Source organism: Callithrix jacchus, chromosome 6 (assembly GCF_049354715.1).
Source record: "Callithrix jacchus isolate 240 chromosome 6, calJac240_pri, whole genome shotgun sequence".
In the NCBI taxonomy this organism is placed as follows: domain Eukaryota; kingdom Metazoa; phylum Chordata; class Mammalia; order Primates; family Cebidae; genus Callithrix; species Callithrix jacchus.
This window is the reverse complement of record NC_133507.1, coordinates 69,851,028-69,878,826: the sequence shown is the minus strand read 5'-3', so window position 1 is coordinate 69,878,826 and position 27,799 is coordinate 69,851,028. Positions and strand designations below refer to the sequence as shown.

Here is a 27,799-nt window from a genome sequence, read left to right as displayed (position 1 = left end):
CTGGCACAGATATATTTGTTGTGCATTGTTTATAACTGAAAACCTGAGAAGAACCCAAATGTCTATTCACAGGAGTATGGTTTAATAAGTTGTGGTATATCCTTACATGCTGAGTTCTAAAGAATGAATGAGATTTTTATATACTGACATGTGAAGTTGTAAAAGATATATTAAATAAAAAAGCAAGTTTAAAGACAGCATGTGTAATAGGATCTCATTTGTGTTTGAAAAACAATATACATGTTCTTCCATTACATGAGTATATATGTGTATATGGAACACATATATGTGTACATGGAAAATTTCTAGATAGCACACAAGACAGTATTCACAATTACTAATATTAGGGAGTAGAACTAGGGCTCAGGATAGACTAGAGTTTACTTTTCGCTACTTTGAGTGTATAATATTTTTATTTAAAAAATGAAAATAACATATTCTCTAAACCACATCCCTAGAGGAAAATAAAACCTAAAGTGTTTAATTATAAGGGGTACTCAACTAATTAATAATCACATTTCTAGGCAAGAAACATGATTCATTATTTTTCTTGGGGATTTTTTAACTGCCACAAATTCCTAAATGCAGTGCTTGAGTTCCAGATGTGTTCCACTGCACATGCAAGGCAGTATTGGGGCACTTGGAAATTTTCAGAGAGCCATTGAAGGGTATTAATTAGGCAAGTGAATGTTTACCCTAACGAGGTGTGCACTCTTATTTTGTAGGCATAGGCTGCTCATAGGTTGGTCAAATAATCATATAAACCAATTACTTAAGCGTTATGTTTACTATTATTTTGGGGATTTGTTTTTCAGTGCTAATTTCAGTGGCTACATCATGGAGGAGGAAGATGCTAAAGTTAATTATGCAAGGATGTTTCAAGGGCTTTAGGATACCTACATCTGTGGAGAACAGTCCAATCCAGTGGGCATATCCCAGCCGGTTGAGGACAACAGTGAGGAAGGACTGGTGATACTGGTCTGTGATGCTGACCAGCTGTGCTCCGTGCATCAGGCAGGTTTTTATTGCTGCATACCAAGTCATATTTGCATTAATTATTTTGTAAGTTCTGTTTCCATATTCTAAGGTATTAGGGATTGGATATATGTCAGATGTGTTTACACTGTGTCCAGAAGTATCTAGAACAAGAACAGCAACAAAAGTCATTTGTAGCATCTGGATGAGAAAGGAGGAGGCAAAGCTTAGCATGGATCCTTGTCACTATGATCCATGTTGATCAGACAGCTTTCTTCTGGAACTGACTATTTCAAAATGAGGACGCTATTTGAAAATGTGGGTGATGCTAAAAAATGAGAAGACCTAGGAAATTTAATAAATAATTTTTCAAAAACATAAACATAGATTGAACCATTTCTAGAAGATTTCTCATTTTTGACCATCCCTTATCAAATTGACTATTTTTTGGTGAACTGATGATGATCTTTGTAGGTGGATTTCACTCCACTAACTGCACTTGGCTTAATCCACAGTGCTTTGGCAGACCTTAATGCTTATAAATTGCAGAGAGGCACATGTTATGTAGTCATATGCTGCATTGCAAACCTAATATTACGGCTGCATATTATCAGGTAAAGTACTTGATTACACTTTTGAGACTGATGGTCACTATTATGTTTAATGTTTGCATGTATACTTCTAAAAATAATTTAAAAATAAAGTTAATAAATTCTTAGAAATACACACTGTTCTTATAAACAGTTACTATTAATATGTCACCTGTCAGAGCCAAGGTTTACAAATTAAAAGGCAAGGTTTGTTCACATGTGATCATTGGTGGTTGAGTGTTCATGAGAGTCTGTGACCATGTGAAAACCAAGCCTGTGTTTTACAAACAGGTGTTTCCTCTCTGATATGTGCATTTGCCTTTCTGTTCTGTATTATGTTGTGTACTAGAATAGACTTAAGTTTTAGAAACTCTAATGGACAAAAAACAAAGTAAGAGTTTTTGTACCTTCTGATCCAAAGTGACTTGAACTTCTGTGTACTACATTTGGTTTTACTACATTTGGTGTTAGAAAGAAGCATGTGAAGTATGGGTAGATCACAAGACCTGGGACTTAATCCTATTTCTGGCCCTAACTGGTAAAGAGTCCTTGGAAAAATTAACCTTTTTAATCCTCAAATTTGTGGTCTACAAGAGATGATTAGGGTCTCCCTTGGAGGGGTGTGGATAGAACTGAATGAGATATCCACATAGGGCACACACTTGCACGGAGACCCGGAAGGCATCCTATGAATGTTGCTTCTTGCTCCACTCTATTCCTCTGGTCATAGTCCCCCAGCAAAAATGGCAAATCAGGAAACTGACCTTTATCTGAAGCTGTTACCTCAATATAGCAGCCGTACATATGGTAAAACAAAGTAAAATAAATCTACTTAATTTCTATAAATTGTGATGGAACTCACTTTTATCATATTTTTACTCTTTGCTAGAAGTCTGTCCCCAGCCTATGTGCCCAGTGTAATGGTTGTTTATACAAAATCAAAATAATATCAAAGTAGTTGTTTTAAAATGCTAATAATTCATAAAATTAAATGAAATTCTTTGTATATGTTACCGAAATGCCAATTTGACCGTTTTTTCCCCAGAGTTATATATCTGTATTTTTATATATATGAATTTCTCCATATGTAATTGATTTCATTAAATTTCAAAACAAGTGATTTTGAGCAACGTGGTTTTGCCACCCATTGCCCTGAAAAAGAAAGATCTATTGGAAACCAAGTTCTAAACTGCGGAGTGTTGCTTTGCACTTGTGTCTCTTCTCATTCAGCTTTCTTATTTTTTTTGGCAGATAAAAGACTTTGGGCTCAAGCCCAATGTAAGCACATATTTATCTGGCAAAGAGAGAAGAGGAGCAGAACTTGAATATTTATTGTTGGCTACAATAAATAATTAGTGTGGCTGAACAATAATTTTTGGAAATAATAAAAAAACTCTATCATTTGTTAAATATATGGTGTAAGTATGCTAAGTGTTATATATACATAGAGTGTGTGAGATGGTTATCATCACAGTTTGCAGCTGCAGAAATCATGATCATAGAAGATAAGTAACCTGACTGAAGCTTATTTACAGAGAAGGGTGGGAACCCATGTGTGGTGGGCACTCCAGTACCTGTGCTCTCAATCATCACTGTTCTGTCCTGTCTCCAAAGGAAAATCCACACTGTCAGTCCCGAAAACACCAAAGAGAGAAAGTGATCAGAGGCAAATTTCAAGAACAAATCAACATCAAGGTAGTGGAATAGAATCATTGTGCTTAACTGAGATATCTTGAGTGTGTTATTTTTGTTTTATTTTGTTTTCTCAGAGAGAGAGTCTCACTCTGTAGTCCAGGCTGGAGTGCGGTGGTGTGTTCTCCATTCACTGCAACCTCTGCCTCCCAGGTTCAAGCGATTCTCGTGCTCGTGCCTCCCAAGTAGCTGGGACTACAGGTGTCTGCCACCACACCCAGCTACATTTTTGTATTTTAGTAGAGGTGGGGTTTCACCATGTTGCTCAGGCTGGTCTTGAACTCCTGAGCTCAGTCAATCCATCCGCCTTGGCCCACCAAAGTGCTAGGATTACAGGTGTGAGCATTGCACCCACAAGGCTTACTTATGTTTTTAAGTCTCAAGTTTCTTATCTGTAAAATGGGAGGCTTTTACCTACTTCATAGAAGTGTTTTGAGGATTTTATGGCATATTGTGCATACACTCAAGGCATAGCGTTGGGTACATCATAAACGTATAAGTACCTGGCATGCTCATATTATATCTTTCCTTACAAGGCTCTGCTGTTCCCATGCTACTGTTGCTATTACATATCTAGTATCTTCTTTCAGTTCTAGAACACTATAATGTTTAAGTGGTAACTGAGAACCAGAAATGGAGCGTCCCTGGCACTGCTTTTTTGAGGATGGGTTGATAGAGAGTTTACACGTATGCCATGCTAAGAAGTAAAATTCATATTCCAAGTAAGCATATCTATCTATCTATCTATCTATCTATCTATCTATCTATCTATCATCTATCTATCTGTCATCTATCTATCTATCTATCTATCTATCTATCTATCTATCTGCTAGGCTGCCCAGAGTTCCACACAGCTCTGGATATCAACTATGACTTTCTCGGGCAGTATGGACAGGGATACCCAGTACTCAGTAAAAACATGAGCTGTTGTTTTTATTTACACTACTCAAGGTCAGTTATAGTGCATTCACACTGCTCATTGACCCTGTTGGCTATTTTGTAATAGTGTGGCTTTGGTATTTCACACCAGAAACCATTTGGGGGTTCTGCCCATCAGATCTAGAAACTGGCTGCATGCCGCATTTAGCCAGAGACCATTTTAGGGTTCCAAAAAAGGAGCAAGTGTGAATTGCTTTATTTCCCTGATTCTTTCCTAACATTTTTTCTCAGTGACCTTTAAAAATTACCTGAACAGATACATAATCCCAGAATGAAGCAGTCAAGCCATTTAATATGACTAAGATAGATACACATAAATTTGGTCATCACTCAAGTGGCCTTGGCAGTCCTTATAATCCCACTAAAGGGCATAAGCCTAGGGTAGGGGAGATTAAATAACTAAACTTATGTAAAGCCAAAGAATAAGTGCCTGACGCTGTTAGCTGTGAAACTGTTAGCTACACAGCTGTGTAGAACCAACATCGAAGAGAAGGATGGACTTTGGAAGTGAAAGGAATAAAAAGCCAAATATATCTTACCTTGCATTTTTTCACATACAAATCCGTAGCCTTCCTTTCCACAGTCTTCAAAATACCATTTTCCAGTGAAATGAAAATTAGGATTACTTGACATCAAGGCACATAGAGGAATGTGTTTTTGAACTTCAGTGGTATGACTTGGAATCTTTAAAATAATACATGTTATCAAGAGCATAATAACATATAGCATTATTAAAACATTAACATTTTTATTAAGAACATTTTTAAAAATTAAGACAATTATTTCTTTATTTGCATTTAATAAATGTATTCACAAATTATTTCATAACCTACAAAAGAAACAATTACTGTGATGAGTAAAGTAATTATATTTTTTGAACACAAAAAAATTATATAAAATTGGCCAGGCTCAGTGGCTTATGCCTGTAATCCCACCACTCTGAGACGCCAACGCGGATGGATCACCTCAGGTCAGGAGTTCAAGACCAGCCTGACCAATATGGCAAAACCCTGGCTCTACTAAAAATACAAAAAATGAGCCAGGTGTGGTGCCAGGCACCTGTAATGCCAACTACTCAGGAGGCTGACACAGGAGAATCACTCGAACCTGGGAGGCTGAGGTTGCAGTGAGCCAAGATCACACCATTGCAGTCTAGCCTGGGCAACAGAGTGAAACTCTTGTCTTTCAAAAAATTATATAAAATTACATTAAAATTAATATATTAATAACAAACTAATATAAATTTATATCTCCAAAATATAGGAAGTTAAAAAAAAGCTTTAGTAAACAAGTCTTGAATAAAGTATCTTTCCAAAGTGATCTCTAAAAAGTAAATAGTTAAAACTTACATTTATTACATCAACTGGAGACCAGTTAGAATATACCACAGGCTTTCCATTTAGCCATTTTTCATAATCATCATTTTGTAAACCTATCCACACGTTAGTGGTCTGGCCAAAAAGATTCATAGTAATGAAAGCTGAAAAACAGGAATACATTATCTAATTTAATACTGTAGAAAGCATTTGAGTAATCACTGAATCCTATTTATAGCTCTGATTATATTTAAATGCCAGCAAAACATAATTATGAATCATTTGTAGGAATTTGTTACTTTATCCTTGTTAAGGTAATGTGCTTTCTTTCACTTTTGTTTTAGTTTAAATTGACAGAAATTAGCTGGATAACTTGAGATTTCATCATATCATTAGCAAATCAATTTCCAGTGTTCATTAATTACCTGTCTAAACAAAAGAGGATTTATCTACTATATTTAAACTAAAGTATAAAATTGTTTAAATATCAAATAAAAGCATGTAGATAAATGTAAAGGAATCTAAAAATCATGTTACCATGGTAATTACATGTAATTACCATGCAATTACATGTAGACTATACGTTAGATTCTTTGAGCCATTTTGAAATATAGGCCAGAAATATATCCTTATTCTTTCCACTGCTATTGGTGAGAGAAAGGCTCCAAAACCCAGCAGTTTATAAGCAATGCAGCACACTAATTTTTACAGATGTCATGAAATAAAACCTATGGGTCAAACTGAAAATTCATGTCTCATCTGCAATACAGTATTTTAAATGTTGATTTGGGAATGTTAGTATTGGTGGGGGGATATTTTAATAAATACTTGAATAAAAATGGTTATCTTGGCCTGGTTGGACCTTGAGTGCTCTACCTTGCTCCACTTCACTTTCGATGGCAACCAGGGTCCCCCCTTCTTCAGCACAGAAATGTTGAGCACGCATCCAGTTCTTCCAACTGCTTGGGTCTTTTGGGATATTCAGCAAAAGGCACTATCAAATGTCAAAACAAAAGGTTCATTTCTGTATTTTTCTAGGTGAATTAAAACTTTCCCCAAGACACTGAATATCAGCTTTGAAAATTCTTTATAATTTTCTTGGGCAGAAGAAACTCATTTTTCTTTCAACTACTCCACAGTTGTTACAATAAAACAAAGAGGAGCAGCTTTCGGGTGAGTAGTGACTTGCCTGCATTTGCAGCAGGCAGGAACAGAAGCAGGAATGTGTTTTGTCATGTGAAATGTCAGAATAGTGTCTTTGGCATAATGAAAAGTAGTATTATTCCTAAAAAGGAGCCACCCTGATTGCAAAGTTTACACTGGCACATGTAATCTAAAAAAACATTCTGGGGGTGGCAATAAACAGCTTATTTCAATTTTATTTATAAATACACTTCTTTAAGTGAGAAATACTGGGGAATTAAAGCACATCAGGTATTTAAATTCACTAAATACTTGAGTCAGCCATTTGGTCAGTAGGTCCATTGGGAAGAGCCAGAGAAGAAAACTAAATGATGCCAGTGGGACAGAAAGTAAGGGTATGGAACACCTGGAAAGAAGTAGAAATGAAGGGAAGGTCGGCCATCAATGTTAAAGGGAACACAAAACAAGTTGTGGAATTTGGCAATATAGGTTAAGTGTTATGCAGGAGAGAATCATGTCTGTATCAGGGCAGAGGTTTCTTTCTTATGGGGTGGGATGAGAAATGGAATGATACATACTCTGCAGGACAGGCAGTATTGAAGATAAGTTTGTTTGTTTTTCCCTGAAAGTTCAATGGAATTGAAGCATGTTGGTAAGACTAGATGGAGTTAGGTGAGAGGGAAAGATAGAAGAGAAAGGTTATAATGGATCAGACAAAATTCCAGAGAGGTCAGGAGAGACTTTATGCAAAGGATATTTCATCTGGAATTTGCTGGGAATTCTTCTTTCATATCAATTCTGTCATCAGTGAACACAGACAACCCCAGTCATGGATAGGTCAGATCCTGAGATCTTGCCCCTGAGAAAAACCCAGCTACAGGATAATTCTAAGTTAGCATGGAAATCTACACTTGAACAAGCATCCTTTAGTATCTTATTTTGGAATGATATCTGATATAGTTTGGATGTTTGTCCTTTCCAAATCTCATGTTGAAATGTGATTCCCAGTATTGAAGGTGAGGCCTGGTGGGAGGCGATTGGATCATGGGGGCGGATCCCTCGTGACTGGCTTACGGCCATCCCCTAGGTGATGAATGAGTTCTCAATTCACAAGAGATCTGATTGAAAGTCTGGAACCACTCCGCACCTCACCCTCTTGTTCCTCCTCTTGCCATGTGACATGCTGGTTCCCCGTCACCTTCCATCATGATTGTAAGCTCCCTGAAGCCCTCAGCAGGAGCAGGTGAGGCACCATGCTTCTTGTACAGCCTGCGAACTGTGAGCCAGAATACATCTCTTTTCTTTATCAGTTACCTAGTCTCAGGTATTCCTTTATAGAGATACAAGACTGGTCTAATATAATATCTTTCCCTATCATCCTTTAATTTCCAAATTTGTCAGTTCCCCACCCCATTCCCTACCATATACACCCCTTAAAAGCAGAGAGACTGTCTTATTCCTTTCTGAACATCACACCAGAGAAGGTCCCTAGCAAACATTTATTAAGCAAAATGAAAGCTAACAGACCCCAAATGGTTGTCAAATGACATTGTCAGGCATTTCACATTTAGCTCAGTGGTTCTTCAACAGGACAATTTTGCCCCTCAGAGTATATTTTGATAATGCCTGCAGGTATTTTTGGTTATTACAATTGGGGAGGGCGTTGCTATTGGCAACTAGTGAGTAGAGAGCAAGGATGCTACTAACCATTTGCAAAGCAAAGGTCAGGTCAGTCTTCCAAAGGCAAGAATTATCCAGCCCCAAACGTCAATAGTGCAAGGTAATTCTTTTTAAAAATAAATCCTGATCATGTCACTCTTTAGTTTAAACCCTTCAGAAAATTTCCACTGCTCTTAGGATAAAAACCAGAAACTCTTAACTAGCTTGAAGTTGAGTTGCCAACTAAGAGAGAAAATACATTTTCAATTCTTTTGGTCCTTTTTGTCTTGTTTGCTTCACAAAGAAACTGAATTGGCTTTCAAGGAGTTTAATTTTATAACAACTATCCTTTTATCTATTTCCTTTCATTTTGCCTCTTTCCTCTAATTACAAATTCTAAAGAGTGGCACATATTAATTATTGGGAAGCCTTATCATTTAATTTGAATTCACCTTGTGTTCAGATAGTTACACTAATGAACCATTCATAAATACCAATGAACCTCATTGGTTCAGTTAGCTCAATAAATCTCTCCAGAAAAACACCCCCTTCTGCTTCCTCTGTTTGCCTCAGCCAGGATTTACTAGCTTGACTGCAGAAGTGTGGCCTCCCATTACCACGACTTCATTGTTTCTAAAAATATAACATATTTACTAACACACTCCTAAATGATGTCATTAATAATTAAGGCAAAGCAGCAAGATGAAGTACAGCATCCTTAATTTAAAATTGTTTACTTATTAATTTGCAAAATGTGATCAAGTTTGATGTATCTCTGATTATTACTGTGAATTAAGGGGGTCCTACTAGATTCTAAATGGGTTTTCAATATAAAATTCTTTTTTGTACTAAAATCATTTCTAGCTCAATATTTGAAAATGAAATTCATGGTCTCTCCAAACTTGGTCCTTTCCCAGTGCTCCTACCCACATTGAATGGCACGGTCAGCATGCATTTATACACATATAATAAGCCTGAAGCCTCAAAGGCATCCTCACCCTCTCACTCCATCACCCCAACAGCCCTGCCATTTGGATATCTCATTTCTCAAAAAGCCCCCTCACTCATCCCCCATTCCCACTGCCTCATGGTCTCTGCCACCACCATTTTAGCCAAGCTTCTAATCTCTTGCCTGCACTACAGTAATAGCCTCCTAACTGTCCTTAGCTTTCTCACCCTTCCCCTTCTCACTCTAGTGTATCCTTGGCACTACATCTAGAGTAATGCTTTTTAAAATTTGGTCCTGGTCACGTCCTTCTTTAGTTTTGAACCCATCCAGGGTTTCCCATTGCTCTTAGGATAAAGGCCAGAACTCCAATGTGATATCACCCTTTCCTACTTCTTTTGCTTCACCTTCCACCATTCTAGTTCTCTATGCTTCCTTTAGTTTCTTAAATATCATACTCACCTGTTGCTACAGGACCTTAGCACATGAGCCTCTCCCTATTTTTAATGTTCCCTATCTTTCTGACCACTTCAGTCAGGTCCTCCAGCTATACACTTTTCTAGAGCCATGTAACTTTCCTTTATCACATAAACCACAGTTTTAAATTATACAGCCATTTTCCTGATCGATTTACTAACGTTTGTTCTCCCTCTAGTGTGTAAGCGCCGAAGGAGAAGGGGCTGTGTCTGTTTTTCCTCACCATTGAATTCCCAACATCCAGCATAGTCAAATGAATGAATGAATAATGTGCTCAAATTTGAATGAATTCCCAAAACAGGTCAGAGTATTTTTAAGGAAAAACTTTGTTATGAACAAAAATCAATATTGACTAATCCCAAACTCAATGGTGCAAAGCAGCCATTACCACTCACTCCAGGTCTTGAATAAAAATATGTAAGTAGAAGCACACACACACTTAGAATTTTTTCCTCCCACAGATCTGCTGGGACAAGTATCTTAGATGACTCACTCTTCCTGGGTTAACTCCTGGTCAAACCTCTTTTACACTGTCAAACACAGAGAACACTATTTATGAGACATTAGAAAAGATGTTTAATTTCTGTGTATCTCAGTTTTTAAAACTCTAAAAGGTGGTTAATTTGTCAACAAAGTGGGATTATTTTCCTCAGAAATAACCAATAAAAATTAGCCCTAGGAAATTCACAAACAAGAAGCAAAGTTTAATGGGTCATAGTATATTGGAACTCATGTCAGAATTGTAAAGTAAAGAAGTTCCATCATTGTCATCTCCCAGTTTTCCTTCTAAAGCTTTATTTGTGAATAGGGAAAAACTATCCCACTCCTGTCAGCTATCAGTTCTCCTATTAGCAGTTTTTCTAATCATTTGGTAAACCTATTTGTTTCAAGGTGTAGATGACAGATGAGGCAATCTCAGAAATATTTCCATTTTAAAAATTAAAGTGTTGGGACAAGGGAGAGAAACTCCAGTGGTGGAATTGTAGGCATTAATGTGCAGGGTAAGGCACTGTGGTTGGGGAGACATGCATGGTGACTTTGACACTGTGCCAGGTGAATTGCCACCTACTCATGAAGCCTGCCGTGATGATATCCTTTGCAATCAAATTCTCCAAATGCCTTAAAGAAAGAGTTGTGGAACTATGACTGTTGGATTGCTGGGCAAATATTGGCTACACATTAGAATAACTGAGAGAGCTTTTAAAAAATACAGATGTCTGGATCCCATGCAGATCAGCTAAATCAGAATCTTCAGGACATCTCCTGCACGTTGATATTTTAAAAAAGCTCACCTGCTGATTCTAAATATTTGACCAGGGCTGAAAACTACTGATTTAGCTGTTAGTCATCAATAAATTTTTTTATGACTCTGAGCTATGTGAAGGTGTTTTAATCACGCTCCAGGGCTAGCTTCAGAAGGCGTCCCCATTCTCATGCATATATTTATGCCCCTCTCTATTCCTTTCTTGGGAAGCATTTACTTGCTTTTTTGCCCTGAGTCTGCTCCACCATCACTGCCACCATGCCCTTGCATATACATATACACTCTCTACATGTGCACAGGAGGACACGTGGGATAGAATTGAGATGTGTGGGTAAAAATCGGGTTTGGTGGAAGGATGATAGCAAAAGGCTGAACAAGAAACAATTATTCTGGGTTTCTAAGAATTTTTTTCTCAAATGCCAAGGATTTGATTTGTCATTCATTTCCTTAAAATATCCTCTTTTACACATGAGAGGAGGCAAGCGTTAGTAACTAGAACAGTTGTGTTCATGCTTTGGTTTGTTCACTCTCTGTACCACAAATGTTATTTGGAGATGAGCGAGGCATTCCTTTATGCTTGTTCTGTAGAGAACACACCAGATACACTTGTTCTAACAGTTATCACATACTAGAGTGAATTCAAAATGGATTAACAACCTAATATAAGCACTAAAACCATAAAGCTCTTAGATAAAGACACAGGGACAAATCGTCATGACTTTGGATTTGGCAGTGAGTTCTTCAGTATCAAAAGCACAAGTGACAAAACAAAAAATAGATAATTGGGCTTCATCAAAATTAAAAACTTTTGTGCATCAAAGAAAGTTAAAAGACAACCTACAGAATGAAGAAAAATATTTATAAATCACATATTGGATAGGGATTTAATATTTAGAATATATAAGGAATTCCTATAACTCAACAATAAAAAGGCATATGATCCAATTAAAAAAATGGACAAAGGACTTTAATAGACATTTTTCTAAAGAAGATAAACAAATGGTTAACAAGCACATGAAAAGATGCTCAACCTCATCAGATAATAGAGAAATGCAAATCAAAATCACAATGAAATAACACCTGATGTGCTCTATGATGACTACAATGGCCAACGTTGGCAAGAATGTGGAGAAACTGAAACCCTCACACACAGCTAGCAGGATTATAAAATGGTTTGATCACTGCAGAAGAACATGTGTCAGTTCCTCAAAAGGTTAACTATTGAGTTACCATATGACCCAGCAATTCTATTCCTAGGTATACATTCAAAAGAATGAAAATAGGGACTCAAACAGAGACTTACACACCAGTGTTCATTGAAGCATTATTCACAATACTCAAAAGGTGAAAACAACCCAAGTGTCCATCAACAGATGAATGAATAAATGGGTTGTGCAATATTCACACACACACACACACACACACACCCGTGCCACACAGAAATATTATTCAGCCACAAGAGGGAGTTAAGTGTTGATATATGCTGAAACACAAATGAACCTTGAAAACATCATGCTAGCACAAGGGCAAATATTGGATGAGTTTGCTAATATAAAACATCTAGAATAGGCATATTTATAGAGATAGACAATAGACTAGAAGTTACTAGGAGATGGGAAACAGGAAGTTAGTGTTTTATGGTTACAGAGTTTCTGCTAGGGATAGTGAGAATGTTTTGGAACTAGAGATGATGGTTGTATAACATTATGCATTAATTAATGCCACTGAATTGTGCACTCAGTAATGGTTAAGATGGAAAATTTATGACCATAAAGATGCCTTAAAAAACTAATTGTCAAAGGTTTTAATAAAAGACTTAGTAATACTCAATGTCTTATTGAATATTAGCTACAAGTTTCTCACATTGAAATGTGAAAATAATTTATACCTGATAGAAAGATTTTCTAGTTTGAGAAAATAGGAAGTTTACAGAAAGTATTAATAATTAAAAAGAGTGTACCTCAATGCTATAATAAAGTTTTAGACTACAATTGCATTATTCTAGAAAATATCTCATAGTACCACTGAGCTGATTGTGTTGTGGGGCAAAGCTGATGCAGCAACTTTTTTTTTTAAAGCATTATTAAAGACTTCATTTTTTAAAGAGCAGTTTTAGGTTCACAGCAGAATTAAGAGGAAGGTACAACTTTGGGAGGCCAAGGTGGGCAGATCACCTGAGGTCAGGAATTCAACACCAGCATGGCTAACATGGTGAAACACCATTTCTACTAAAAATACGAAAATTAGTCGGGTGTGGTGTCAGGCACCGTAACCCCAGCTACTTGTGAGGCTGAGGCAAGAGAATCACTTGACCCTGGGAGGTGAAGTTTGCAGTGAGCCAAGATCATTCAAGTGGACTCCAGCCTGGATGACAGAGTGAGATTCCATCTCAAATAAAAAAATAAATGAAAAAAAAATGAAATAAAAAATAAAGAAATGGACAGAGATTTCCCATATATCCTCTGAACCACACATACACAGCCTCCCCCATTATCATCATGTCCCATCAGCCCAGAATGATACGTCTGTTACAACCAATGAACCTGCATTAACGCATCATAACCATCCAAAGTCTATAGTTTACTTTAGGGTTCACTCTTTGGGTTGTATATTCCATGAGTTTGTACATATGTCTAATGACAAGCACACACCATTGTGGTATCATATAGAGAATTTTCATTGACCTGACAATCTTCTACAACTTCTTCCTTCCCTCCCTGTAACACCTGGCAACCACTGTTCTTTTTACTGTCTCTATAGTTTTATCTTTCCCAGAATGTCATATAGTTGGGATCATACAGTATGGTAGCCTTTTCAGATTGGCATCTTTCACTTAGTAATATGAATTTACGTTTCTTCAATGTCTTTTAATGGCTTGATGGCTAATTTATTTTTAGTACTGAATAATATTCCGTTGTGTGAGTGTACCAGTTTATCCATTCACCTACTAAGGACTTCTTGGTTGCTTCCGAGTTTTGGCAATTAAGAATAAAGATGTTATAAATATCCATGTACAGGTTTTTATGTGTATGTAAGTTTTCTTTTTTTTGGTAATCAATGAGAGCTTGTAACGTTGCTCAGGTTGGCCTTGAACTCATGGCCTCACATCCTCAAGCGCCAGGACATCTGGCCGGAGCCACTGCGGCCCCCGTGTATGTAAGTTTTCAATTCCAACATAAATACTAAGGAGTGTGATTGCTGAATCACAGGTATGTTTAGTTTTGTAAGAAACTGCCAAACTGCCTTCCACAGTGGCCACACCATTCTGCATTCCCACCAGGAATGAATGAGACCTCCTGTTGCTCTGCTTCCCTGCCAGCATGTAGTGTTGTCAGTGCTCTGGATTTGGGCCATTCTAGTAGATTCGCAGTGGCAAATCACTCATTGTTGTTTTAATTTGCATTTCTGGAGTGAGTCCTTAAGTTCCAATGTGAAGTGGCAGGCATTGGAAAGGGGCAAGACACCAGACTCGGGGTCAAAAAAAATGTGCTTCTTGGCCTGATACTTACCCACTGTAAAGTTTCAGAAAAGACACACAATTTTGTTAGCATCAGTCTTCTCATATGTAAAATGGGGAGAGCAATTGTATATATTTTTAAAATTCAGTGATAGAAGAAATATATAAAATCAATTAGCTAAGAGGAGAAGCAACTCAAATAGTCACAATGGATGAATGGATAAACAAAATGTAGTATATCCATATAATGAAATATTGTCCAACTGTCTAAAGGAAGTCCTGTCACATGCCAGTGTCAATGACCTTTGAGGACATCATGCTAAGTGAAATAAGCCTGTCACAAAAAGGCAAATACTGTCTGATTCCACTTACTTGAGGTATCTGAAGTAGTCAAGTTTAAAGACACAGAAAGTAGAAGAGTAGTTGTCAAAGGAGTTCAGGGTAGGAAGAAAAGGGAGTCGTTAACTGGAGGAGAAAATAGGTTAGAAATGGCTTAGGCAGTGGTGACTCTGAAGGCATTCTCTATTGATCACTAATTTTATGACTGCTATGGTTTTTCATCATGGATTTTTTAAAATCTAGAAACTGAACTAAACTACTGATCATAGAGTTCTCTAGGGACAACAGCTAACTGGGCAAGTGGCAAAATTGGTAATTTTAATTTAAGAATGTAGGCATTTTGCAAACTAAAAAAACTCTACACTCCTGGGTAGAGTTTCAGTTTTGCAAGATGGAAAAGGTCTGGAGATTTGTTGAATGACAATGTGAATATATGATACTTAACACTAGTAAACAGTAAACAAAAATGGCTAGAATGGTGAATTCTATATTGTATGTATTTTACACAATTTTAAAAAGTTTAAAAATCACTGCCAAATATTTAGTGGGTACTCAATGAATGTGTGAAAAATCCAGGTGGCCTCATTTCTCAAATAACAGTGAGAGAAAGATCACAAAGGAGAGAAAGCCCTGCCAATATAACTGAACACTTAGATTAAAAATTGGCTGTCCACAATTGAAGAGGAATTTCATATTAGCATATGAAATGATGACACAGTTTGGGTTCTTTAGTTTTCTAAGAGTTAAACAATTATAATTCGGGATGCATTTTAATAACTTCCACCTAAGGCCTATAAAGTTATTTTATTATAAAATATAAGGAGTGGAGGGAAAGTCTAAGCCTTAATTGAAGGCAGCATCAGAAATAAGAAATCTGGTTTAAAATATCCCCACTGGCAATTTTTTTTTTTCTTAATTCAATTCTGTATGGAAGCACTAGCTTTATGAGGCTAAGATGACATTGACCAAGCTAAGTTACTATTCACTCAATTCACTCGTAGGCAGAGCTCTATGCTGGCTCCAGGCAGGGAAAACACAAGACAAGGAGATGGAGTCTGGGTCCTCTGGAACTTAAAACTTATTTGGGAGCAGAACCTAGACACACAGGCATGCAGGCACATACGTAAACATGTGCACACACACACACGAATACACACATATGCATAAATACATATGTCACATCTAATGAAATATTCACACAGCATAATAAATGACTATGCCAATGGTAAAACTAGGTATAGTGGCATGGTGGCTCACGCCTGTAATCCCAGCATTTTGGGAGGCCGAGATGGGCGGGTCACAAGGTCAGGAGTTCGAGACCAGCCTGGCCAGTATGATGAAACCCCTCTCTACTAAAAACACAAAAATTAGCTGGGTGTGGTAGTGGGTGCCTGTATTCCCAGCTACTTAGGAGGCTGAGGCAGGAGAATCGCTTGAACCCAGGAGGCAGAGGTTGCAGTGAGCCGAGATCGTGCCATTGCACTCCAGCCTGGGCAAAAAAGTGACTCCCATCTCAAAAAAACAAAAAAAAAGAAAAGAAATGAGGAGTAGTGTCCAGACTGTTTTTGACAAAATTTTTTGTTGTTCTAAAAGCTTTGTTACTAAATGGGAAAACTAAAATTTCTTGAAAATTGTGACAAAAAAATTCCAGGTCCTATGGGCAACTCATAGCTTTTAAAAGCCACTTTCACTTTTGAACGCTTTCCAAAATTAGTGTCTACAAAAGAAAAACAAAGGCAACTTTTGAAAGACAAGCTTACCTTATAGTTAAAATATAGCCATCCTTTGGGGCACATTCCATGTTGTTTAGGTGTGTCTTCCTTTTTTTCTACTGGCCAAACCTTTTTTCGCTTACAGATACTAGGCATAGAAACTGAACACTCTTCACTACCCCAGAGTCCTGGAGGAGAAAATGGGTTAGAAATGGCTTAGACACGATGGTGACTCTTTGAAGGCATTCTCTATTGATCACTAATTTTATGACTGCTATGGTTTTTCATCATTTATTTTTTAAAATCTAGAAACTGAACTAAACTACTGATCATAGAGTTCTGTAAGGATAACAGCTAACTGGGCAAGGGGCCAAATCAGTAATTTTAAGAATGTAGAAATTTTGCAAATTAAAAAAAATCTAAATAAATTCAGCAATTGGAATATAGAACTGATTAAAGTCCTAAGAATATTTGACTTGTGTGGCAAAAGAATACTTTGTAGGGTAACTATTTCATTTTAAACCCTTCAGCTTCAATGTGCAGAGAGGAAAGATTCTAAAACAGTAGATAATTCCTACTTTATAATTCTTTAGAAAATATAATAATTTAGAAAAATTAACTCAAAAACTTTCAAGAAAATAGGATTTCTTAATACTGACCCTTAAATAAAACAGACTCACATATAGCCTCTGACAAACTTTTTCTTTTAATTTAGAAGAGCTATATTTTCAGAATAAGGATTATAGAATGCATTTTGTTGGCATCCAAGTCATAAATTCCAGAACAGGGCAGAATGCATGCCAATTGCAAGGGCAGGCTCAGTTTTCTAGATCAGAAATATGAGCCAAAAGATGTTGGCACTTTGAAGGAAGGGCTGGAATGCTATTTTCAATGCAGATTAGCTGCCATTCTCCCAGACTCTCAAAACAGTGCTTTCTGTAGGCTGTTGTGACACCTGCTGGTAAAAGCAAGCTGATTAACCACACAGATTTTCCTTTCCTAAGTCTCTGCAGAGGCCCTCATATCCAAAATTATTTTCCATGTTTATCCCTTTCCTGGCCTAGGGCACAGGTTAGTTATGAATCTGTTAGAGTAGCAGATATTGTTATATTTTATTGTTTAGAAAGAAGGGGCATGAGTGGACAATCAACCTAACTACACTGCACTGATGAAGAGAATTTAAAATCCAGTCTTTAACCTGAATGTGCTTCTAAATCCAACTTGCAAACAATTGCCTTTCTAAGTCAGGCAGCAATTGATGCCAGGTATTAAAAGAAAAAAAGAATATTTACTTGAATCAAAACATTTATTAAATAGAAAAATGGAAGTGAATTTCACAGAGGCCAAAGTTCCGGCCAATTATAAATTGGATACTAGGAATATATATATATTTTTAAAGTGCTCACATTGAAATTTCATAGAGAAAAGTATTTTTCAGCCATATATTTTTTAACAGTTTCATTGGGCCCATTTCTGGTGCTGTTTTGATTTCTGAGGAAGGACTTATCCAGATGTAAATTATTTTCAAGAACATGAGTACATGCATTGAACAGAAGGAACGGCCATCCTTAAGCCTTATGGCAGACAAAACTAAACATATCAACTAAAAAGAGAAATAAACAGAAACTTCTCATGGAAATGATGCATGGAAAAGACTTTAAGCCTCCTGAAAATTATCACTTTGTATTATAAACCCAAAAATGGATAAGTAAAATAACCTGTTATGGAAGAAATAAAGCCACATCTGTGGCTCTGGTTATTCACAGTTCTTTCTCTTCCTGTGTCCCAGTTCTGGTATATCACTGGCGTTCCATCTCTCCAGCTGTAGGAAGATTAAAAATGTTAAGGTCTCTCATTCTGCATGTCCAGTCTCCAACATCATTCTTAGAGTTCTCAGGTAGGGATTAAGGTATCATAGTCTATTAAATTGAAAAAAAATCATATGTAGCATGGTGCCTATAGTTAATAATACTGTATCATATACTTAAAAGTTTTCCAAGGCTGTAGATTTTTTTTGAGATGGAGTCTTGCTCTGTCACCCAGGCTGGAGTGCAGTGGCACGATCTTGGTTCACTGCAGCCTCTGACTCCCAGGTGCAAGCAATTCTCCTGCCTTAGCCCCCGAAGTAGCTGGGACTACAGGTGTGCACCACCACACCTGGCTAACTTTTGTATTTTTAGTAGAGACGGGGTTTCTCCATGTTGGCCAGGCTGGTCTTGAACTCCTGACCTCAGGTGATCCATCCACCGCGGCCTCCCAAAGTGCTGGGATTACAGATGTGAGCCATCTTGCCCAGGTAAGAGGGTAAGTTTTATGTTAAGTGTTCTCATCACAAAAATGAATGAATGAGTGAATAAGTAAATAAATAAATAAATAGGGCAGGAGGAAGCTTTTGGAGGTGATGGATAAGTTTTTGGCTAGATTGTTGTGATGGTTTCATGAGGGTATACTTTAAAAAACACTCATGTGTTTGGTTAGAGAAACAAAATTTTATAAGTTAAATATAATGTTTGAAATTGATCACTAAAATCGAATCCAATCATTCTGCAAATAAAACTCTTCAAACAAAATTAAATGCAAATGAACCTAGGTTCATACCGAAATTCATCATTGGCTCTTTCTTCTTGAAGTCCAATCCACCAACTTGCAGCATACTTTGATAGCTATTAAAAGAAAGAGAAAAAAGTCAGCATTTATTCCACTTGTTTTCCTTTTTTTGCTATTAAGATTAATGGGGTTGCTGTTAATAGCTTTCTATTCTTCATTATATTACCCAATTTTCTAAGGAAGAGTATACCAAGGCCTAGCATCATGAGAAAACCTGAAGCTTAATTATTCTAAAATATTTCCTCCTCGTTATGAAGAAAAACTGGAATCAAACATGGAAAATAATTCTAGTTTCATACAACTTGAAAAGTATTTTTTCTAACCCTATAAGGATTTTAAAAGTAATATTATACTTTTAAAATAAAATAAAATAAAATAAAACAGAAAATTAATTTATTTCCTGACAAAAATTTATTGGCTTACCCTCTTAGTGATTTACCCTTTCAGTGATTTATAATTCACTGCATATGTCACATGTAGTTGAAAACAATTCAAGGTATCAAGGCATCATTAGTATAAAGATACTGAATTTTAGGTATTAGTCTGATTGTTAAGCTTTAAACAGTGTAAGCATTCCTCCGCATCCATATAGAGAGACACAATATAGGACAAAAGAATACTACAGAATGCCCATTGTTTGACAACTAGAAAATTATCCTTTTGACGAGTTCATGTCCTTTGCAGAGACATGGATGAAGCTGGATACCATCATTCTTGGCAAATTAACACAGGAACAAAAAACCGAACACTGCATGTTCTCACTCATAAGTGGGAGTTGAATGATGAGAACACATGGACACAGGGAGGGGCATATCACACACTGGGGCCTGTCGGGGAATGGGGGGATAGGGGAGTGATAGCATTAGGAGAAATACCTAATGTAGATGATGGATTGATGAGTGCAGCAAACCACCATGGAATGTGTATACCTATATAACAAACCTGCACATGTATCCCAGAACTTAAAGTATAATAAAAAAAGGGAACCAGATTTACATGTATCAACAGGAACACATTTCAAAATATGTACTTCATAATATAACTTCAAACTCTATAACAAAAAATTGGAATTTTAGATTATAAATTCTATGTTAACAGAGTGATATAGTTACCACCAACCAAAACGCCCACTTAATCTGAGGTTGTATGAGTAATGTTGTGGTGTTCAGAATAAAGATAGTAAAAATTAGTAAGGAAATAGAACAACAACGACAAAGAAAATTATCGTTTTATATTTTATTAATGTTACACCACTATTAATCACTTGGACCCAAGTACAATAAAGTATAAAATTAAATCACCATGTGCATGTATGTGCACACACGCACACACACACACATTAGGGCAGATGTAATACTGACTTATGATCCAGGATATTGCAATTCCCTCTTTAACTATGAAAGAGAAAGAGGCAGTAAGGATTTTTCTAAGACCTGTAAATCAGTATATTTAATGTTGTGTGTGTGTGTGTGTTGAACTGTAACTTAATTTTTATATGCTAAAATCGTGTTAATTTGAAAGCATTATATATTTAAATTTTTACTCTCACTTCTTCTGTAAAGACTGGGGAAAAAATTTTACAATATATTATTTTTCCATAGTAATTTTAGCTCTCCATACAACAGAACCCAATAGCCCTTTAACAATCTAATTTATAAACAGGTATTTTTATTCTGTAAACAATATGGCTGTTTGTCATATCCACAATTTGAGAATAATGCAAGAAGGAACAACTGCAATTTTGGATCCCTGAGGTGTTGTTTTGCAGACGTGTTCTTACATGCTGAATTCAGATTCCCATTGTCAGACTTTGGAATGGGTCCATTGAGACTCGTTGTGAACTCAGTGGGGGAACCACAACAATTTCATTCAATCTAAAGAGATTTCATGTGCTACAGGACTGAAAATCATGACCTGGATTGTTCGCTGCCCCAATTAAGGACCTCTAAAGAGAAATTATAACTGCTGCATGTTAAGTGGCATATTTATTACCACCTCAATTATGGCATGGTAATCTCCATGTGGCACATCACAACCTGTTGTGATATGGCACAGAACCGAACTTCATAGGACAAGCTAGAAGATACCCAGAATGGAACATCCAATATGAAAAGTGGATGTTTGAAATTATAGCTTTGGAAGGTCACAGCAAAAGAAAGAATTATTAATATGTATTTGCATAAAGAACTGTGATAGAGAAGTAAGCTCAGGGCTTAAAAAATGTCATATGAACATGCATTTTAATAACATCAACTACATTTTGGTATATACAAATTGCCATTATAGTTAGCATCATATGGAAACAGCATTTACCAAAAACAAACAAAACCCCCAAGTGACAGTCAATATATTAATCCATAAAGCAATATAAGAAAGAACAACCTGTCATCTTTTAAAATGTTCCCATTAAGAATGACAAAATGATATTTTGGAGGAAGACTAATAGATTTGATATGCATTTTAAGAAACATTTAGAAATAAAAATTTAATAATAATGGTAATTGCCATTTCAAAATGATAATACTGCATAACAGTGTAAAAATGTCAGGCAAATGGACTAATTAGCTAGTAGTTTGCGTCAAAAACTCCTAAAATGCTTGCAGCATTTTTTCAGCATTAATGTGATTATCGAGATGGCTCAAAAAATAAATTTACTCTGATCATGCTTTATTGTCTTCTGTTACTCAAAGAGTGAGAGAGAAAACATTAACATTCTTTTTCCAAGATGGAAATATTTTATTAAAATTTTATTTGCTTCAGATTTTTAAAACTGTATCTAGCTTCCTTGTTCATAATTAATTTTTTTGACACTGGAACTAAATGTTGTTTTTGTTTTTCACAATTCTAATCACTGCTCTTCTTAGGGGAGCTATACAAAACACATGCAATTTAAAAAAATATTAAATTACTTATTTGTCCTCTTCCTACATTTATAAGAGAGATCTGAGACAAAAGTGAGTGGAATGACCTCTACACATCTTGCTCCTCATCCTGGAATGAAATACTTTCTGTATTGATTGACCCATTCCAGTAGTACATTCTTAGATATGGGGTTTCTTACGAAATGTGCATGGTTACTATGAACACCACTATCACCACCACCATGTGCCCAAAGTAGGCACAAATTATGCAGAAATATGAATTTCTTGGAAAGCAACAGCTTTCTTCTTTCTAATTTGACACTGTTTTCCTTTGGCCCCTGCTATAGACTAAATGTTTGTGGCCCCTTAAATTTAAATGTTGAAATACTAACTCCCAAGGTGATATATTACCAGGTAAGGCCTTTGGCAGGTGATAAGGTCATGAGGGTTGAGGAGGGCTCATGAATGGGATTAGCACCCTTAAGAGGGGGCTCTGAAGAGCTCCTTCGCCTCTTCCCCTATGTAAGGATACATATGAACCAGGAAGAAGTAGGCATTCACCAAACATCAGATCTGCCAATGCCTGGATCTTGGGTTTCCAGCCTTCAGAACTGTGAGCAATAATTTTCTGTCATTTGTAAGCTGCATAGTCTATAGTGCTTTGTTATAGCAGCCTGAAAACACTAAGACAGTCCCCTGGCCCTGTTCTCAGTAGTTAAATCGTATACCTTCCCATAATTTTCTTTTGTAGCACAGTAAGGAGATCAGTCAGCAGCTTACCCATGAAACTGACAGGGCATTCTACATCAACATGGCCATAGACTGGGTGACAATTTTGCCATGTAAGGCACCATAACATTTGTCTGATTTGAGATCAGAATCCTCAATTAAACCATGGGAGTGGCTATGATGACTCAAACGGCTCAACCTGTGGGGTTTCACCCTTCCCTTCTATGGGAGTCATTAACTCTACCAGCCCCATTGGCTTCTCAATTTCCAAATATTAGGAGACGAATTAAGAGGAAAGGTGAAGACAGAAGATCTACAGAAGTTCCCAATAGAGCTTAGCTCTGCTGGAAAGATCAAAGAATCCCTTCATTGTTCATGTCTGAGACAGAGCTGGCAGCCATCTTTTGGGGAGGATTTTGGGACTAGCACTTTGATGTCATGAAGACATCATGCTCTTACATGCCCTGATACTGCTGTTCCACTGTCACAGGCAGCACCAAGTAGGGTTTTTAAATGACTAGATAAATAAGATGGCCTGGGTTTCTTTCCAAATTCAGCCATTTAGCTGCTGTGTAACCAAGTTGCTTAACCTCTTCGAAGTCTTAGCCTCCTCACTTGTAAAATGTACCAATAATAGACTTCCCACAGAGGGTTCTTGGAAAAATTACATTTTAGTACTCATAGTACCTGACACAGTTATGGTAAGTATGGCCAAATATCAGCTCTTTTTGGGATGTGCACTTTGTGTGCCCATAGATTAGTTTTCAGCCATTCATCTGGTCTCTTGTTACTGCCCTCTGAGGTAAGAGTATGGTGTCTGGCTAAAGAAATGTGTGTTTTTGGTCTGGCAAGGTGGCTCGCACCTGTAATCCTGGCACTTTGGGAGGCTGAGGTAAGTGGATCACCTGAGGTCAGGAGTTTGAGACCAGCCTGACCAACATGGAGAAACCCCATCTCTATTAAAAATACAGAATTACCCAGGCATGGTGGTACATGCCTGTAATTTCAGCTACTCAGGATACTTTCTGACATCGTGGTATGCAATTGAACATGCTCATATTGAACATTATGGTTTTTGCTCGAGTGTTCCATTTGTAAGAGTGGAAAGGTGACAAAATAGTGTACATATTTATGGTGGGGAGCATTCCAGATCTAATGGTTGTTCTGCCACTGAGTGTCTGTGAGACCATGTGATTGTCACCTAGCTTTTTTCTTGGCTTTTCCATCAGAATGTGATAGGAGTCACAACTTGCTTGTACCTTGTGGGCTGTCTGTGCAACAGACAGGACACAGAGACACTAAATCCCCATGAACTGTGAGGAAAGACATTTCTTTTTCAAGCCTAGGATGCTTTAATACAGGGCCTCATTTTCTAGTGAACTTACAAAGATATAAAAGGATGATAGAGCTAGGAAGGATTCCTGAAGATTCTGAAATGTGATTAAATTATAGGAAAAGAAAATGGCCTTTTCTTGCTTTCAGAGGTTTCCAGGGGAAAGTTGGAAGTGAGGATTTCCCTCCTTAATGCCCCCACCATAATTTGTACATGCGCCCTTTTCACTTGCTACATCACATCACTTCCACTTTCTTTATCATTTTTAATTTATGTTTTAAAAATTGACATAAAATTGTATGTATTTATTGTGTACAACATGATGTTTTAAAGTATATATACCTAGCCTTTTTGAAAACAGAGACTTGCATCTCATACATTTTTGCATCTTTGACAAATATCCCAGTGCCTGGCACATACTTGATAATAAATGCTTATTGAAGGAACACACTGAAAAGTATACTATTCTTTGCTAGTTTATTTTACTATCCAATAGGTCTTGCATGTTTCTTACTAGCTTAGTTCTGCAAGGAATTAAGTAGCCTTTCTTTAGCTTAAGTTGAAATGGTAAACTACTCCTTACTATTTTCTGTATATTAGTCTTTACAAACTTAAGAATAATGTACTTTCGTAAGATTTGAAACTTTAAAACTGCCAGGTACCTCCCAAGTATTCCTCATCCCTCATTTGAGCTTAATCTTTTTCCTGTGGCATTTATCCACTTATTTTTTTCTAATATATTATATAATTCTATTTACTTGTATTGATTATGGTCTTTCTTCCCAGACAAGAATATAAACTCCATGAAGATAGAGGAATTTGTGTCTGTTTTAATCACTGACAGAACCCTAATTCCTAGAAGGGTATTAATAAATATGTGTTGAATGCTTGAATGAACCTCATGAAACAATCTCGACTTACTCACCATTACTGCTAACAAAGAATGAAGAGAAGTGAAATGACAGAGCAATACAGTAAACCTGTATCTCCGTGATTTTCTCTTAATCTCTATAACAGGGAGGAAAACAATTCTCAGAGATCTATGGCTTTTACTGAAATTTAAATAAATGTCTGAAGTGAAATAAAAAAAAAACTATCCCTCCCCACCCCCTCATCCCCCGCAAAGAAACTTCTTTTGTTCTTTTAGGACAAAAGAAGGTGCTAAACTTTGAATTTTTTATGATGAATTATGTTGAAGTACCGCTTTTATTTTGCTGTGGATAAATTCTTGCTCCTGTGCAGAATGAATTGTGAGAAGATCACTGTGTAGCCAGCTACAGACAAACTCGAAGTTAGACCATTCTGAGGCAAAGTTATGAAAAAAGTATTCTGCGTTCTGATGAAAGAGCCAGGGTACATCTGAAAGAAAAAGAAACAGTGAAAATATTGCCAACTTCATTGAGAGAGTGCAGATTTAAATAGGTATGCTAAGATTGACCCCAAATTATTATTTGGTCACTCAGCACTAAAAAAAATTATATATATACACACTCATGAATTTGAACACACACACATCACACACAGACACACACACACAGACACATATGCACATAAATAGATATATAACTTGCTTATTTTCCTTGGTCTATCTCTTACAAGATACCTTCACTGATTTAAAGGTCAGGGATAGATACATACTATAAAATCACATGTCATAAAAATGATTGAAGATACTAGTTCTTAAACATACTTAATGACTACATTTATTAATTATTAATTTAAACAAATTAGCTCTAGGTTGACACAAGAAAAGAGAGGCTCGGTTTGAGAAATCTAACAACACATGGTATATAGGAGTACTTGTAAAGTATATATTAATAATTAGAAATTCAAGAACTGCCAGACTAGTTCTTACCGTACTGGTACCAGAATGGAATCTTGGGTTTCACATCTGCAAAGTGAAAGCAAATCACCTTGACTGATCTAGCTTCTCAAGTGCATTGTCTGTGAATTACTTCAGCTCTAAACACACTGTTTTGTCCTTCATCTTTTAAAATATCATTTTAAAACAGGTACATTGTGCTGTCTGGAATATGTGGTGAGTTCTCATACTTGAAGAGGGGGCTCCAGAGAGGCTTCTGATTAAAGAAGGAAGGACATGAGCACTTGCTGAGGGCCCACTGTGTGTCACACGCTGCACTAGGTGCTTCCACTTACTCATTTTACAAGTATCCTGTTTGCTTTGTAATGTCAAAGTGACATTTCTCCCAGACTGTACTTGCACTATAAATATTCTGCAATATTAGCTGGTTACTTTAGTTCCCAAATAACTCACTTGGCATATTGCATTGGTGTCACTTTCTCTCATTTACTATAGAAATATTTTTTGCTAAAATAGTGCAATTGGGTTCATCATGCAGGTTGTTGATATGGTGGTTTGGGGTGCTTACATTTTACTTCTCTGTAATCCTTTACTTGGGAAAGTACTAGAGATTATTAGAAATCAAACATACAACAAAGATCTTATTACTGTTTTTACCTCTTGGGATTTTGCATATCCATTCACGTTTGGAACCACAGTGTAAAGGCAGCAGTGTTTTGTTTGCCTTATAAACAGCACAGTTTCTCACATCTTCTCCAAAATAATTATTGTCTAAAAATGAAGAGACAACCTGCAGCAGATAAGATTCGTTATTCCTTAATGATGCTCCCCCACAAAGTTTCCAAAGATCAAAAAAGGCATCCCTTGTACATAAGCATTGCAGGCTTCTACTAGAAGCTTCGGAAATGTCTGGATGCCATTCTAGTTGAAGGTTGTTTCACATTTGTGAAGAACAAGCTAATCAATATTTAGCATTTTTTCCTTAAAGATGCTTAAAAAAAAAAAGGTACGCTACTCCTTTCTCTAGAAGGAACAAATCAAATGAAGCTTTGGTCTGAACTTGCACATTTTTCTAACTGGGAACATTTTCCAGCTTAGGGTCCTGGGTAAACTTCTTAGGGACTCAGGGGTGTGTCAGATCTTCATATTAACTTTGATTTTGATTAGTTGGCACATATACTAAGCTTTTTTTCTCTAATAACTAGATTCTAAGCCATAGCTAGCTTTAATCAGGAATCTATCACGTCACTATCCATGAGTGACCACATAACTCATATAATTCATATTACAGGAGAATTAAAGACTCAACCTTCTCAAATATTTAATGACTGACTCACAGAAGAATGATGTACCACAAGTAAAATTAGGGTAAAAATTTGGGGAAAAAAAGGATGTTTTCAAATCCTTTATATTCCTCCTCAAACATGTATACCATCATGCAACAATTCATCTAACTTAAATATATATAGCCTCGGGTTCAGAAAATGGTGTGATTTGAATTCATTTTGTCCAGCAGAGATTGGTGAGAAGCTCAGCCACTGCTTTATGGCCTTATCTTATTTATTCTGACCCAAAATGTCTATCCTCTCTTATTGCTAATGAGTTTGTTATACTAAAACAAAAGGAAGCATTCTCAACCTCTATGTAACACATTTTCTTTTTCAAGTGCTATATTGACTTGAACCACCCAGCTGTTCCATGTAGTGGCTGCCATTTACGGGGAAAGTTGACCCTGCTATGCCTTTTCTGTTTTCTGAGACTTGATTTCTTTATCAGAAAATAGATTAGTGGGACTGAGTGACCTTTAAAATCTCTTCCTACTCTCTTATATACACCTTTTCCTCAACACAAATTTGAACACCATCTTGGTACGTGGCTTCCTCTATTGCTCTTTACTACTTCAAAGTTTGGCTACTGATATTTTGCCAACCATGAGAT

General features: G+C 36.6%; 1 protein-coding gene across 11 annotated transcripts in view; it reads right to left on the bottom strand.

Annotated features, from left to right (window-relative positions):
* The window catches only part of PLA2R1 (phospholipase A2 receptor 1), a 134,208-nt gene that overhangs the window by 19,732 nt on the left and 86,677 nt on the right, over positions 1-27,799 (bottom strand). For 6 of the 11 annotated variants that reach the window (XR_013518903.1, XR_013518904.1, XM_002749407.7 and 3 more), the window contains exons 15-24: positions 26,519-26,651; positions 25,895-25,930; positions 25,241-25,398; positions 19,108-19,172; positions 18,228-18,331; positions 16,558-16,697; positions 6,389-6,506; positions 5,546-5,676; positions 4,736-4,880; positions 901-1,139 (exon numbers count right to left, since the gene is read on the bottom strand). Coding sequence is in view for 7 of the 11 variants with exons in the window: in XM_002749407.7 (XP_002749453.5) it covers positions 901-1,139; positions 4,736-4,880; positions 5,546-5,676; positions 6,389-6,506; positions 16,558-16,697; positions 18,228-18,331; positions 19,108-19,172; positions 25,241-25,398; positions 25,895-25,930; positions 26,519-26,651 (1,269 nt within the window). In the remaining 4 variants the exon portion in view is untranslated. The remainder of the gene's footprint in view (positions 1-900; positions 1,140-4,735; positions 4,881-5,545; positions 5,677-6,388; positions 6,507-16,557; positions 16,698-18,227; positions 18,332-19,107; positions 19,173-25,240; positions 25,399-25,894; positions 25,931-26,518; positions 26,652-27,799) is intronic. The other 5 variants (XR_013518905.1, XR_013518906.1, XM_078327567.1 and 2 more) reach the window with 1 other exon arrangement.